At 38.8% G+C, this 16,546-nt stretch overlaps 1 protein-coding gene across 5 annotated transcripts in view; it reads right to left on the bottom strand.

The window, feature by feature from the left end:
* The window catches only part of NME7 (NME/NM23 family member 7), a 96,644-nt gene that overhangs the window by 65,473 nt on the left and 14,625 nt on the right, over positions 1-16,546 (bottom strand). For all 5 annotated transcript variants that reach the window (XM_064520736.1, XM_064520720.1, XM_064520734.1 and 2 more), the window contains 3 exons: positions 11,929-12,036; positions 8,252-8,418; positions 2,366-2,476 (listed from right to left, as the gene is read on the bottom strand). In XM_064520736.1, coding sequence (XP_064376806.1) covers positions 2,366-2,476; positions 8,252-8,418; positions 11,929-12,036 — 386 coding nt within the window. The remainder of the gene's footprint in view (positions 1-2,365; positions 2,477-8,251; positions 8,419-11,928; positions 12,037-16,546) is intronic.

The following is a 16,546-nucleotide window of genomic DNA, read 5'->3' as shown; positions in this document are numbered from 1 at the left end:
GCAGAGAGTTGCAGGGAGACTGAAAGATTCTCACTGGAAAAGACTGCTTGCACTTAGAGGAACAATTCTGCGAGTTTTTCTGGTCTCCATGATTCTGCTCACTTTGAACAGCACCTTTTACTTAAAGAAATTACTTGCATGCTTTTTAAATAACAGATTACAAGTCTGAACAAAGGCATGGCACTGTCCTCTGCAATGCCACTTTACACATCCCTCTCCCTTTATAAGTTAACATACAAGAAAAAAGGACAACCTATGAACAGAACTTCAAGTTACAGATCTAAACCCAGTATTGAAGCCCTTGCCGGAGGAAGAGAACAACCTCAAAGTAACCAGCCATCTACCTAAGAAGAATTTAATTTTTCTAACTTAGATAAATATGTAAACACTCATAACTTTATCCAATTTGTTAATCAAAATGACCACCTGATCATGTGAACTGAGCAGTTCCTGGTTTGTTGCTTGTAGTTCAGCACAAGTACGTGGCATTGTAAAGTCAGAAGATTTCCATTGGCCATACAGTTAACATGCTTTCCTTCCTTTTTTTTTTTTTTAAACTAAGGTAGCGATACATTTTGATGCTACTCACAGGAACTTTTGCAATCTCAACTTTCAAACTTATGCTCAGCAAATATCCTAAAATTTTTGCTCATGATTCAGAAGAGGATTTTTGGGTGGTATAGTGAAACTAATTCACACGCACACACACACACATACATATATACAAATATATACAAACACACACACACACAAAAACTTTGGAAAGCAAATATGAAAAGTGTATGCAAACAGGCTAAGAATTCTTATTTCCCAACATGAAGAAATATTTGAAGGATATTTTTCTGAAACAAATCAAACTCCGCTACTAGTTACGAAAATTTCCCGTTGCAATAGATATAAAACTAGAGTTGCACTTCATTACTTAGTTCCTTTTTAATTTCATCTATCTTACTAGTTCTCTACTTTTAGAGAATGGAAAACAGTGCTCACCTGGGAATAATGAATTGAATTGAGGCATGATTAGCTGAAGAGACTAGAGAGCTGACCTATCTAAGTAGGTTCCTGCTGGTTTGAACAAGTTTGCCTGCAGAGATTTAGGTATAGAAGACTTTGGCAAAGCACAGTTCTAACATTTTAAAGCGGAGAAGTCCACAGAGAAACCACAAGTACTCAGACATCATTTTAAATATATCCAGTATCACAGCTCAGTCTTGTGCTTATTAATCATTATTTTCAATTTTACAAGACAAGCTGAGATTTTTATATAGCAATAGGCAATAAAAATTTAAATCTCAAAGTTTCTTTTTTCCTCAGAGTGAGTCAACTCCAGAGCATGTGACTTGGCTCAACAGTTCTTCAAATTCTCAGACAGCCACTGAAATAAAGAACTACCCAACATTTCAGGATCAAGTATCTCAGACTGCAGGAGAGCAAGCCAAAAAACAGTTGGCTTGAAAGACACTGAGGCTGATTGTGAATCAGCATTAGAAACCTGACTAAACTCATGAACTGGAGTTGTTTGAGGGAGGATCTGGGACCAGAGTAGTCAAACAGCTCAGCAGGTGAACACACACATAGGAAGAGGGAGTCAGAGTGTTCTATCTGATTTCAGAATGCCAGAAAGGTTTTGAGCTAGGAGAAAATTGTTCCTGCTCCCATACATAAACCGTAAGAACCCATGAAATGGTAAGAAAGCTTTTCTTGTCAAAGAGATGTTGTATATGGGCAGGTTTAGCAAAGCAACAACTGAGAAACAGTGCAGTAACCTCAGGGAACTCTTCCACAGTAAATTCGGTGTGTTCTTTCCTCTGCAACATGTTTTCTTTCTATCTGGTGGCTGAGAGCAGCAATAGGGTGTGGAGGTGGGGGGATTAGGAAGATGCATGAGTAAAATCTGTCCATCCCTGCAATGAGACCAAAAGATCACTTGCTTTGCTGGGGACTTCTAGTCATTATCCAGGAGCACAAATTAAGGGGATGGATTTACTGAAAGGCAAAAAACCAACTGCTTTAAAGACAACTGTGTTATAATTAGCAATACTGTTTGCATCATGAAGCCACGGGGTGAAGACATAGCAACATGTCAATAATTAATATTATGGAATTGCTGAAGCTATACTAATCACCTTGGATTCATACAGAGACATTCACCCATATGCATTTGCACAGAACTTTTTCAGCACTTAGCTTAATCCTCTACATGCTTTCAGAAACCTACACATGATTATGAAACAGATGAGTCTTCCCTTTATTACTCACTGGAATGGATTTAATGTGTGGAACAACATGGAATAACTTCAGAGAATGCCCTTAAATGCAAAAATAATACTCAGATCTTATATAGCTAACCTTAAAATGTTCTTACCTTGAAAGCACCATCATTTTGGCCTTAGTTATTGTAAATCCTCCATTAATAATGATATCAATTAATTCTCCCATCTTGGGTGCTGCATCAGGTTTAATCAGAGCCAGTGTTCTGGGAAAAAAAAAAAAAAAGAGAAGAGATTTACAGCTAACACTACTTTCCTTAGAGCACTGAGTATACAAATTGAGTTTATATTCAGACAAAAAGCATCACATCAAAGAGAAAAATTCTGCCATGGTCAAGCATCTTCATCCCAGTGCCTCATCAATTTCCACGCTGTTCTTGAATGCCTGTTCAAGGCATTATTCTGATAAGGACAAGTTTTGCACATTACAATTTCCTCAGCTTTCTACCCCAGTTAGCCTATAATGTTCCACCACCAATTGCTATTTACTTACTCCTCCCCTCTCTCTCAGGGCTAACAATCTGATCACTTTCTGCCTTAGCTAATGTACCCTGCTATTCCACAGCAACAGCTACCTTTTTCCTTCACACTACCTGGACCAAACTCGGAGCAACTGTACTCAACTTGAAGTTTGCTGCTTCTCTTTCAGACCTGAGAAAATCCTTGCGCACCTGAAAACTCAGTGTTTCCTTCGTCTGCTGTTAGCCCAAACTGATGCTCTTCTCCCAGAATCCACGCTATTTAAGACCTAAATTTCCTTTATATGTGCAGTTTGTCTGGGAGGTGATGTTGAGGGATTTCAGTTTCAGGAATCCAAGAAAACGTCTAAAGTTGGTAACTTCACAGTCTTATAAATAGGGGGCTTTGACAACAAGATAGAAAATATTAGTTTCGTGGTGCACGCAAAGGATGAGGAATGTTCAGGCAGAAGAAACCTTTATATATTTACTAAATTTCTGAAGCACATCCTTCTCATGCTGCAACTGCGGACAGTTTCTCCATGCTCCTCGCTCACCACTGGCTTAGAACACAACAGATTTGTTTCCTTCTCTCTCCCTATGCTTGCTCAGCCTCCTTTTTTCTAATATGGAAATCTTTATGTACATGAAAAAAAAAATCAAGCTGTTAAACTGCCGTATTTAAAATCCTGCTTAAATGTGTGCCTCTTCCATAACACTCAAAAAATGAAATGATTATTTCATTATTACATCTAAAACATTTGGAGGCCCCAGTGAGAAGAGGGTCCCACTGTGCTTCGTACAGTACAAATACTTCTTGACACACAATTTGCATGTAAAATATCTGATACTTTTAATAGATGCAATAAAAGGTTAGAGGGAGGAGTTATTCTGTCTCCTTTACTGACTGTCAGCTATATTCTAAGGGAGATCAATCCAAAAATCTCTGCTCTCTCCCCCACATCCTTGTACCCAAGTACATCCTGTCTTCTCCATAATTATCTTTTTATACAGTACATTTCCCCAGGCCAGGACTGTTTTATTAGTGTGCTTTACATAGCACCAAGTATACCGTCAGCACTAAACATATTAATCCAAAATAATACGCACAAAAAGCAGGTCTGTAAAAGGACATTTTCTGTTTGTATGCATCTTGTGGTGAGTCAGCTTCAAATGTGCTCAGCTTACAAATCAACGGATTTATTCAACCACGTATCCCAGAGACTCCAAGTCTCTGACAATCCTAAAGAACTCTTTCCATCTTTTACACTGTTCCCAATAATGAAGGCCATCCAAGATAAAATGTTTTATTGCAGTACTCTCATAAAGGAAAGGCAAATAACTGTAAATTTCTCATTTTATTTACCAGCATAGCATGGAAAACAGCCTTTAGGTTCACAGTAATTTCAGTTCAAATATGCTGAGGCTACAGGAGATGAGCAAATTTCCACTACATTTACTTTGAATCTAAAGTGACTCCAGATTGTCAGATGTTTGGGGAACAGACAGAGAGACCATCTGTTTCACAGTAAATCTAAAGGACGGGAGATATTAGGAAAAGGAAAGGGGGACATTTTGATGTATCCGATATTTCATCTGAAAGTAAGGGAAAGACATAGATGACTTCAGAGCTCAGAAACAAACCCAGATTTCCTCAAGCAGCAGGAAGCTCATATACATAGACCAGCTTCGGCTCAGATCTGTTGGGAAATAGGACACTGATGGAATAAGGGTGTAGCCAGGCAGTTGCAAGAAACTTCATTAGAGCAATTTTGAAAAAGTACACCTCTCCTCAGATAAGTAGTCCACTGCGCACATGCTTTTAGCCCACCACAGTGCAAATTAAAATGAGGTTAGCCTTATCTCCAGATGGGAAAGGCTGACCTCTGGCCTGCAGTCAACACAGTTTGCCAGCATAATTCATAAAGTCTATGTCCCATAGCCTGTTCTCCTCTTTCCCAAGGATTTCACAGCTCCACCTCATTCTGTGATACCTATCTATCGTACAGCAAGATGAGCGACGTGCATCAAGGTACGTGAGAGGGAGCAGTTGCGTACTAGCCAGATGAGATGTGCGCACCCAGTCTTACAACGCATGACCTGCATTCAGGCATAAGAGGTTCTTGACTCTCTCATTTACCATGAACAATAAGGATCAAATCACTGGAACAAGAGCCTCAGTGCATTCTGCATTTCCTTGAGGAATATTTTTTTGAATCTATGTTATTACACACGGTATTCAAGAGACACATAAATCCAGAAATAATCTGTTCCTTACTTTTCTAATTTAAAACTTTCTAATAGAACTATAATTTCTTGCAGTGGGTAATGAAACACTATATTATGAAGTAATTTACCTAGAAGACGTTAATACAAACTATAATGAGCAACTGTTACAACTTTTTTCCACCATCGGTATAGAAACTGTGACACTTCAGTGAGTGCTTCTCAGAGGCATGCAGGGTAAGAAGCAGTAGAATTCAGAATACTGAACGCTGCCTCTGAGATTGGATTTGGATTCAAGTGTCCTATTTTTAGTTTTAATCAGCAATATGTTTCTTGTGGTTTGACATGAAGCAGCCTACAAAGTACATTTTGAAACAGTTTTATGTCTAGGAACAAAGGAGAAAGAATGAAAATTAAGCTCATTTGCTTACATTTTCAGAAGGATTGTACGACAGTACTCCAATGAGTACTAAAAAACAGAAGATGGGAACTGATCAAAGGAACAGTGCACAATGCATGCTGTGGCTAAGCACGTGAGACCTACTTATTTCTAATAATAGGACAGTGCCATGTAGAATATTTTATGTCTTGTAGGAGAGGAAACACTGATTATTTCAGTGACTGGAAGCATATGAATAACATACCCAGTCAGAAAAGAATTAAAATATTTCTGGTTGCCACAAGCGTTCTTGCAAGATTTTTCATGAATTGTGATGGTAACTGACTCTAAGTATAGTCAGCTTAGGAGGGACACACTTGCCAGACAAACAGTTACCTCGGGTTACAAGTCACTCAGGATCACAAGTGAAAAACTAGAGAAACAGAAATCCCTTTCTCACACCTGTGTTTCCTTACGTGGTACATTTCTAAGTAAGCATGTGCTTACATACCCATTTTACTCACTGTTTGCGATGGTTCCCTACAATGCACTGGGAAAGGAGTGAGGAAGAAGAACACTCAAATATGGCTGTAATATCTAAAAATTGACCCAGGATGAAAGAAATCTAGGTGTAGAAACTGAAAGTGCATTGAAGAGTTTTTTTGTTAGAACTGTCTAAATAATTTTAGCCTAAATCAAGAAAAGGTCTATGCAAAAACTGGCTCTTTTCACCCATCTCCTTTGTCCTCTGTGTACCTGGAGTCACGTTTGCTTGCTTTACCAACAAGAACAAGTGCCTCTCATTCAAAACATTTGAGAGTTTTGAAGTACAGTCCTCAAGCTCCCTCATGGGCATTTGCTGAGCCTGTGTGCATGCATATTCAGTAACCAAAGCACATAACAGATTTTCCAAATTTGAGCTAAAGTACAGATTATCCCGTGCAGCACAAAGGCAAGAAAAGATGGGAAAATGTTCTGCCTCAGGCAACAATCACAAAATTATTAGCATAAGTCCACCTACAAACTATTTTTAGAAATTATTATGTATTGCAGAAATCTTACTTTATCTACTTAACTAATCACTGCTGTAAAACCTTCCAGGACCAAGCCGAAAGGACAAACACCTCGTAAGCAGCCACTTTCCCCAAGGGCTCTTTTAGTACAGCCCTGTTTACTCAGTGAAAGCTAGCTTCTGTGAAGAAATAGGATTTTGAGGATCTCTTGCCTGGCTGTTTAAGACGCATTTCACTATGTTCCTTTGGGTCATTCTGAATATGTAACACCACTTGCATATCTATGCTATCTTTCAGCCAACATTCCTAAAATGTTTTCCAAACAGCTGACATGTCATAAATTCCCTTTCTCGCTTCTGCAGAGCAGGATGAAACCTCATCCCCTCTCCCAGGACCACTCCACTGACACCACTATAGCATTGCTGTATACAGCTATAGCTGCTCCTCTACAATAAGATGAATATGCCATTTCATTATAAGCTTCCTTTCATTGGTATAACTCCATCAACACCAGGGCTTATACTACTTTAGGCAGGGGAGGAAAAACACAACTGTAAAAGGCTAAATTGATATAAAAAACATATATAAGCCAGACCTAATTTACCCAAGGCCCCATTGAGGAATACAGAGAGTAATCAAGTATTCAGAAACCCTCCTCTGCTATTCTCTGCCTCCTTTGCTACTCTTCCACCCATCCCAACTCTTGCTTGGAGACAGAGTACCAGAACTCCCTCTGGAAAGCTGTTATGGCAACCATTTCCAAGGCAATGTTTTTGCGAGGTTAAGACAAAGATGAGTGTTAGGACTTGCAATCTTACTGAACTCATCCTGCCTGTCTGGTTATACATACCTCTTCAAAAACAGCTCGAAATAAGCGCAGACAGTGGGAAGGAGAAAGAAACTACCCAAATGGGGCTCACTGGAACATCATATCTAAGAAAATATTGCATGTTCTTTTCAAAATATGCTGGGGCTAAACTCATCTATTTTGCAAATTCAGAAATTATCTGTGCTGCAGTCAAAACAGATTTGAATCCATTGTAAATTAATCTTATTGTCATTTTATTAAGTTTCTCCTGATAATTTTGCTCTTGGACTTTTAGTCTCTTTTCTAAAGCAAGCCTCCCAACTGGAAAGAGATGGTGAGTCTTATCTTCAGACATTATAAATGAATTTTGTCTTAACAAACAAGCCTATAGGTTTTCTTGACATTCCCATTCTATCCTTCTTGTCCTCGTGCATGCTGAGCTTTGGAGATGCTGAAAATTTTCCCAGAAAAAAATCCTTCATGGTGGGAAAAGCAATGGAGAATGGGAACAATACTCGCTCTCATTCCCCTTCCTACTGTTTTCAATTACTACTGCTAATACAAAGTATATCTGATTGGCAAGGCATAAACCTGTGGGTCACTAGGCTTCTGCACAGCTTCCAGAGAGGCAGGTGACACAGTTCTGCAAGATTCAGTCCTTGCAGGCCAAGCACACATCAGGGTACCACACTAATCCTGCCCCAACAGAATCCACACAACACAACTGTAACCAAAAGGATATCACAAGGATACTACTGCTGCCTGCCCTCTGGGAGTAACAGCTGAACTGGATCCCAAGTTTTCCTCTTTCCCTTCTTGCTCTCCCTAGGGACCTGGAGGAGGCAGCAGCTGACATCTGGGTGAGCTGGTGTTTTAAGTTTTATCGGGGGGAGGAACAATCGTGGGTTTGCCCACAAGCAAGGACCACTTTGCTTCCTTTCAGCTGTCAACATGCTAGATCACTTCAAGCCAGGTGCAAACTTGTCGCTAAACTCTCCTTTCCAATTCCTCCACAAAGCTTCTCCTAATTCCAGCAAAGAACAACTACTTTGAAACCCCCACCATAAAGAAATATTTCAGAACTTGTGTTTTCTTACCTCTCTTTGCGGCTGCCCAGCTTGCGGGCTGTGTATTGATCCCCATAGTCTACTAGAGAAAGATGACGAGAAAAAACAGTAATTTTGTTGCCCACAAATAAATCTTCAAGGTGTAAGCTGTCATACTTGGTGCGCTTCAGAAAGGCGCGATGGTTCTTCACATCGTACTGCAGAGAAAAGAAGATTAAAAGCTACTATAGCAAGAGATTTAAACTGTGGGCAAACCCATCATAATCTTTATTCTACTTTATGACATTTCCAAGGTTGTGAGATTGAGTCTGATCACTGAATTGATTTAATTCCTAGCCCTTTGAACTTGCACGTGTAACAGAAATGCTCAGAAAATTAAACAACGATTACAAATTTGTTCCATTTAAATAGTCTTGGGCTAACAACTGTCTTTGCATTTTTTATTTTATCATTTGCTTGTGCTATTTTGAGCTGTGATAAATGGTTCAGGTGCCTAGTGAGCATCTCTGCCCAGTCTCACTGAGAGTTTCCCCTAACAGATCTATGCTGTTTCACAGACCAATGGCTCGCACCAGAAACGACCACAATACATGCTGTGACAGGTCTCTTCTTCAGGGCATCATTCCAGTAATACTATGCTTTATTTGTACTGTGTAAGACTCAGAATTAGGGATGGATGGATGGTTGCAACACTGGGTTGAAAAGTTCTCTCTCACTGCCTAGAGCTGCAAGCCCAAAACGCCTGTCAGGCCAATTCAGTTGTGTGTCATCATTCTGAGAAAGAAGCAAGACGTTAATGTGCAGTTTTCTGGGTGGGCTAGCAAAGCACAAAAGGCAATCTGACTATTTCTTTCCACTGCACGTAATTAAAGATCCCTTTGGTTTCCTGGGGAAGTGGAATTGTATCAAAAGAAGAGTTTTGCCCTCTTCAGCCCAAACTTCTCCTTCCTTGTCTTGAATTGCACGCACTAATCCCCATTGTGATGGTATATAAACTAGAACAGTGTTGAAAGAAAGAACTTTCTTCCTTTAAATTTTGGGGAAAAAATTGTGTTCAGAGCAAAATTACATACTTTTCTATGATCTAAGTGTTTGAACACATTTCTCTTCTGTTTCAGGCTTGGGCTAGCAGAATCTTAAGTTTTTCCAGGATAGCCAAAACTTTGGAGATGCAGAACATACAAATTATTGTGATACCTCCTTTTGTCAAAGCAGGATTACAAGGAAGAATCCTTCCCTGCTGAAACTTCTCCAACCTTCTCATGTGTGCTCCCTCTCAATGTCCTCTATTCAAGAACAGGAGGGAATGAAATGGCAACATGCTGAAAAAAATCACTTAAATTCAGCTATCTGGTTTTCCCTGGTCTTGGCCAGGAGTCTTATTAACTGGCTTGATCACATTAAAATTGTTCAGTATCTTGACTAAAAATCTGAATATTTCCTTGGTCATTTTGAGAAGAGTTGCTAGAAAGGTGGTGCTCAGATATTTCTCTCTACTCCAACAGAAGATAAAGAGGAAGTAGTAGGAAGAAAAAAAAAAAAAAGACAAGACATTCGCCTGTATTAAAGAATTCTTCTTTGGAGTGGAACTTTGGATCTATTTAAAACATCTATTTAAAATGCAAATGATAAGCCAGAGCAGAAGAAATGTAATGCTGTTTAGATAGACTTTTTTTCTTCCCTTCTCTCACATTACATGTACAGGTAAATTAGCTGGATCAAAATAATTCTCTGCTAAGAATCTGTCCTTTTTAAAGATTTCTTCTGTCTTTTTAGGGAATCTCCTGTAAAAAGATAAGTTGTTCAGGACTTAAGAATTCCCCATGGGAGTCATTAACTATGGAAAATTCAGAGAATTGGGCATTTCTCTGTCAAGAGATCCAGTATGCTCACCACAGTTGCTCTCTGTCCTTGGACAAAAACCTATGCTGTCTCCTGAAGGCTGCAGAGCCAGCTGGAAACTTGTTTCACTATTCCTATTGCCACCTTCCTTCACAGGAACAACCAAGTTATGAAGGACGGAGAAAGAAGAAAAGCAAAGTTGAGGACTAGAAAGCCTTCACATAACACAAGCCTTCAACAGCTCTGTTCCACCCGCAGCTGAGGTGTGATGAAGGAGAGCTATCACTGGGGAGGTGGTAAAGGAGATGAAACATCTTTCCCATAAGCAGCGAGAAGTCAGCTCATATCCACCACCTCCCCTCTCCTTAGATATGCTAGAGGGAAGAGAAGACAGCCATCACTTCCCCAGGAAGATACCAAAAGATACAGAACAACTAGGAAATAATGAAAGAAAAAATATCACTAAGTTTTGCAAAAATTTAAAAAATCTAGAAGAGAACCCTAAATTTAATCTCTCTCCACAAACTCATCCCCAAAACTGATTTTGAGAGACACTACAGAGGTGTGACATGCATTTTTGCTTTTTTAATTTCAGTCCTGATCACATGCAGCCTACATACGCTCATGACTGGGCACACACGATACTACCTTCACCAGAGAGCACGCTAGCAAATGCAACACAGTCTAACAAGCCACAGGTGTTTGGTACAGAATGAGTAAAGACAACTTAAGAACACCTTGAAAACTCTTGGTTTTGAGACATCTAGGTGAAATGAACAACAGTTTTACCAGCCTACACATGGTTGTGTAGGAAGATTATTACGGCTCCTGACTGATTAGCTAAACTGTCTCTGTGGGAAAAAAAAACCCAAACCCTTAGATTTTGACAACTGTGCACACACAGACATCATAGAAAATACTGACTTTAAAGGGACATTATTGTGGTAAAGCTTGTTTAAACATACTATCAGTAAAAAGGGCAAAGTGCATCTCCTCACACAGGTGTGTGCCATGGTTTCAGTGAGTGGCAGTTTGGGTAAGAAAGTACAGATTCTGCTAGCTTTCTTATTTCTGCCTGTGATGCTTACAGTAGGAAAACAAAAATTCCCCCTTATTAATTTTAATACCAATCTAGGCCATTCTCAAATCCCTTAGGTTTTCACTGAAAATCAGAAGAGACTAGATCCAACTATTCACCCATGGGACCATGAAGCCCTGGTTGGTTTATCATCTTTACTCTACACATTACTTTTTCATAGATGTACCTGCTTCTGAAAACTGCTTGTTTTCAGCTGCACTACCAATAAACAGTACAGGGTAGCTGTACGAATCTAAAGTCAGAAAGATCTTTGCAAGGACTGCCAATGGAAAAATTTGGATGCCATTGCCTGCATCATCCTTCCTTGCATTAAAACCGAATTAACAGCAGTTTACAGTTTCCTCTACTTTAGTAACATTTTTTACATTTTACTCTTCAGAAACTTGTGGCTTTCCATCTGAAGCTTATTCCCCTGTTTAGAATCTGCTTCATATTGTTTCTCATGACATAGGTCAGCGCTGCTGAGTTTCAACACTAAAACACCAGTAGAGGTTAAGTAAAATCGGATTTGTGAAAATAAATCTATCCATGCCAAGACAAGCTTTCAAGAATAAATTTATAAACATGGAAGTTCTTCAACATGTTCCACTGTGAACTGATATCTTTGCTTTTCTTTTAGTTCTAGAAACAGAGCAAGAGATGCCTTAAATTACATTTTAATTTCCTGAGAAATTAAAACTGTATCACAAGCAATGGCTTGCCAATTTACAAACTGTTTAGTTGGATATTACACTTACGATAACAGGATTTTTTCTCTTATGCTTACCATTTCCACAGATCCATCTTTTGGATAATACAGGAGCTCATAGCGTCGGAATAGTGAAGCATTTGGGTCATACCATTCAGCAATGAAAGCAAATCTGTCAGCTTGACTCTGGAAAAAGAAAAGTAGAGGGGAAAAGGCTATCACAGCAATCATATGTGTTTTTGTATATTCAGACACACAATTAAAAAACTTCTTTGCACTTGTTATTTTCACAAGTCAAAAAATTCACTAGTGAATGTTCTTCCACGCTGTACATATTATTACTAGATCTGCTTAACCCAGCAAGCGGCATCGTTTCACTTGTTAGCTACCATCTTTTAAGTACAGTAAAAACAACATGGTAGTTCCCCAGGCAGACTCAAAACTTATTCTCATCCCATCAACTATGAAGTCTAGACTGTTGTAGCAGTTGCTTCTGGACTTCCGAACGTTGTGAAATTGAGCCAGGTATTTGATTTATTTGTTACAAAAAGTGTGTTTGCTCACAGTTAAGCTAGAGAATCTTTACGTATTTCCCACACTGCCTATACTTTCCTGTTCCTGAGCAGTGAACTTCTGTTAATGCAGAGATAAACGTATTCAAGTTAAAGACATTAGTTTGAATCAATACTTAATTTCCTCCAATTTATGTAAAGCCTAAGTAACCTGATCTCATCTTATCTACAACTAATTTTCTGCCCTTATGGAGTGTGTTGAGAAAGCTAGACTACAATAATGCTCAAAGTCTATGCTCATCAGTCCTCATCCTTCTGTACTCTTCTTTTTCCCATCTAAAAATTTAGGTACAACTGGGAGTTCAAGTTGAAGCCATGTAGGATTTATTGTCCTTCAGATTTTAGAAAACAGAGTAGCATTTCAGTTGTTTGAAAGACTGCCCACAAAGTGATGGGAGAGAAAGAGTACCCATGGGCTTCTATGACAATTGTGGAAAAGAATAATTTTTCCTGATGAGTACAAGCCCATAAACATACAAAACAATGATCTTATTTTTGTTGTAAGTGCATTTTTCCTTTCACCATCTCCAGCTTAAAACTGACTTAGGACATATGTGCTTTCGCAGGGTCAAGTCCTAACATAAGCAACACTGGGAAAGAATGAGATAATGAAGACCAATTTCACAATTTTACTATATGATAAAGCCTTGTATCTGTACCATTCAAAGCATCCTGGCAAGCGCCCTTGCCCTACTGTCAGTCCTTATGGTACCCCTCACTGCAAAACAAAGACTTGATTATATCCCAGAATGACTTATGCAGTGGGAGCACCACAGCACTCAGTAAAGGCTGCAAACTCTTTTGGTTATAAATGTAGAAGTCTGTGCAGCAATCAACGCACTGTTTGAACTAGCTACTTTAAAATTAACTCCTGTATTATCTCTACACCACGGCCTTTGACATTACTTAAATTGCTGCTTTAGGTGCAGGACCCAGCACAAAACCTCTCTAGGGACTTAGCCAGCCGTGCTCGTCTTCATTGCTGCTGCCATCATTCTAGAAATACGTAAGGTAGAACAAACACTTTCCTAAGTCAAAACTCACACTAATTTTTTCATATAGGCATTCCCTTGGCAATAAGCAATAATAAGAGATGTTAGGTAATGATAAATAACAGATTTTACCCTTGATCTTAAATATATTCATATTGCTGAAGATAAAACAAAGCATTTGACTGATGATTCGATCATCATCTTGTCAATGATGCATGTTACAAAGGACCATTCTGAAGCAGTTCTCTACCAAAGACGTTGTCTAAAAAGAAAAAGTCTCTTGTTTTAAAGAATATCTCTAGAAACTGAATAGTGAAGTATCAAATAAAAAGCATGCACTGTCCTTAATCAATGCTTCCTCATAACAGCAAGACATATATAATTGCATTACTTTATGCCATAGTAATTATTTTATACTGTTGCATCACTTTCAAATATGCTTTCTGGGTAGCAGTTCTCAAAGATGCTACTAATTTTCGTTTTAGCACAACTACGAAAATTTCCACGTGCTTACTTGCCTTAGGCAAGTAACATATTTATATGAACGAGCAAAGAAAACACCATTAGATTTTTAATTTAGTCATCAGCATCAGTCATCAGCACCTTCACAGTTACAGTGAGTAACAACATTGCGCGTCGTGTCTGGTGAGGATTTTGTCTGCCTTTTTTCTTTTAACATAACCTTGGTTTTAAGGTGCCTTTGAAATTAATTTTCTAACATCTTACTCAATGTCTGAGCTATTCATATTTGTTATTCAGCAGGCCACTGCCTTTTATTCAGCTGAACGGCAGAAATGTCTATTCTGTATTATCTTCTTTTAGCGTGGTAAGGAAAGACAAAGTAATAAACACTACTTTGATTTGAAAAACACTGCTGAGCCAATTCCTCAATGCCCAATAATGGAAGCAATGAGCAGGAAAATTTGAATGGATTATTATTTTATATGTGGAAAATATGGAGAGCTATTAGTTTTCTAAGGTGATCAAAAGAAAGTCTGGAAAACTTGCCCTGGGTCAGAATTAGAATTTCCTCTGCTTTATGAACATAAAATTGCCAGAATAGATATTTTTTCAAATGCACAGAACACAATATTAACAGAAAACAATAGCTGACGGGAAACTCTGTAAAAATAATTGGAAAGTGATTACGTTTGTGAACAGGTAGATTGTTTTGGAAGAATGCACTGCAAAGCGAAGAAATTCAACATGAAAAGCAACTTGAAGACCCTGGGAAACAAGTGTAATGTAAAAGAGAATAGGCCTGTAATTCCACTATTGCGGATTTATGCAAATAGTCTTCTAACAGATAGAAGAGAGTCTTGAATGCAATCATGACACAGAATAAAGTGAACATACTCTGGTGAGCCATTCCCAGGCATCATTGTAACATTGTCCCTCCAAGCCACTAAAAACATCAACCAATTTAAAATCATAAGTATATATAATAACAAGTATATATTAAGCTCATAATACGTGCTTCTTTTTAAATGCGAACTGAGACTTTCACTTAATCATTTAATTCAGGAATAGGATTTTGAAGGCAAAAGCAAACACAAACAACATTTCACTTCCCACCAAATATCATAAGGATTGCAATAAAATACTAAGTCTTTGCAACCCTGAAATTATCTTTCATGAATATTTACTTTCATCTGCCATTAAAGTGCTCCATCAACAGAAATGCAGAGTAGAAAACGATCTTGTGCACTCTTCCACTGGTGTGTCCCAGACCACAGTCTGGAGGGGAGCCTCAAAGATGAGAACACACTATCCATCCTACACTTAATCCTTGGTTTCTGTTCATCCTCCTAACAAAGGAAATTCACAAAGAAAACATTGTCCAGAAGGGACTGATTAAAGCCTATCTTGTAGACAGTAGCATATTCAATATACCACACTGCTTCTGGATCAGCACTGAGTACTGCAAGGAAAAGATTTCACAGTCCTGGACCAGACAGAGCCCTGGTACCCCATTCCTCGCAGAAATGGCTGAAATGCAATGGTCACTAGTCAAATCACTGTGAGCAGCTTAAGTAACAATAATTCAAGTAAATCTATGAATACTTCACAACTCAGAAAACTCTCCCTCTAAAACAGAAGTTTCCAGGCATTTCTGTATCTGTACCCTCATCACAACTACACTTAGCCTCTGCTATTATGACTACATAATTAAGCCAGCAATTCCTAATCAGACAGAAGTAACTTGATTTTTTGTAAGAGTTTTCATATCAGTGGAAAAATTACTAGTATTAAAAAAACCAGTAGCAACTCTGTGCTTTCTATTTATATACTGGTAGTTCTAGAGTTGCTGCATTTAGTTCACTTCTTTTACAGTCCCTACTCATAATAAGCTCCAGGGCCACTGAAAACAGTGATGTCAGGATTTCACCTACTGTGAAGATGGAAAGGATAATCTTTCTCTTTCTTCATTCTTTCACAAGCTGCAGGGAAAAACAGCTTGATTCACTTCTAGGTTTTGCTAGTTTAGCTTTGTTTGTTTATATTTGTATGTGTGACTACGCAGTGGGAGGGTGTGTCGCATGTCTCTGTGCACATGTGAAACATTTGCCGAGGGAAGGCTGAATGAAACAAATTAAATGCTGTACTTAGTTCTGAAAGTGAGGGAAGTAGTGGTCACTCTTAGCTAGCAGAGGGCGACGCTCTGAAAGCTAAATCCAGGCACATATGAAAGAACTGTGTTCACAACACTGCTGCAAAGGGAAATGGTTCATCTATGTAGCTGCTGAGGAAGCTCATAACCAGAAAGCAGAATGCTTCATAATCTGGACAGCAAATGATCTTGTCCTGTAAAGACTGAAGACTTCCAAAAGGCTTCTGTTCTACGGTAAGACCAAAAGAGATTTTTTAAAGCTTTTCACAAGGAACAGCAGAAAAGTAAAATAGCAGCTCAGGGACAAAGGAACTTGGATGGAAAGGCAGAGGAACAAGAGCATCCCTCCAGTCTGAACTGGGCAGAAATGCATCTGAACATGGTTGACCCAGCTCCAAGCTGTCTTCTGACTACCACAGTATTTTACTATTCTGGGGTGCATGTGCCTGGCCTTTTCCTCTAGTTTTGTCTAGAAATCTCATCCTGGAGTTTCTCTTAATATGGAAACAGCAGGGAATCAG

This window comes from Dromaius novaehollandiae, chromosome 1 (assembly GCF_036370855.1).
Source record: "Dromaius novaehollandiae isolate bDroNov1 chromosome 1, bDroNov1.hap1, whole genome shotgun sequence".
Classification (NCBI taxonomy): domain Eukaryota; kingdom Metazoa; phylum Chordata; class Aves; order Casuariiformes; family Dromaiidae; genus Dromaius; species Dromaius novaehollandiae.
The sequence above is the reverse complement of the archived record's forward strand: the minus strand, read 5'-3'. Positions and strand labels throughout refer to the sequence as shown.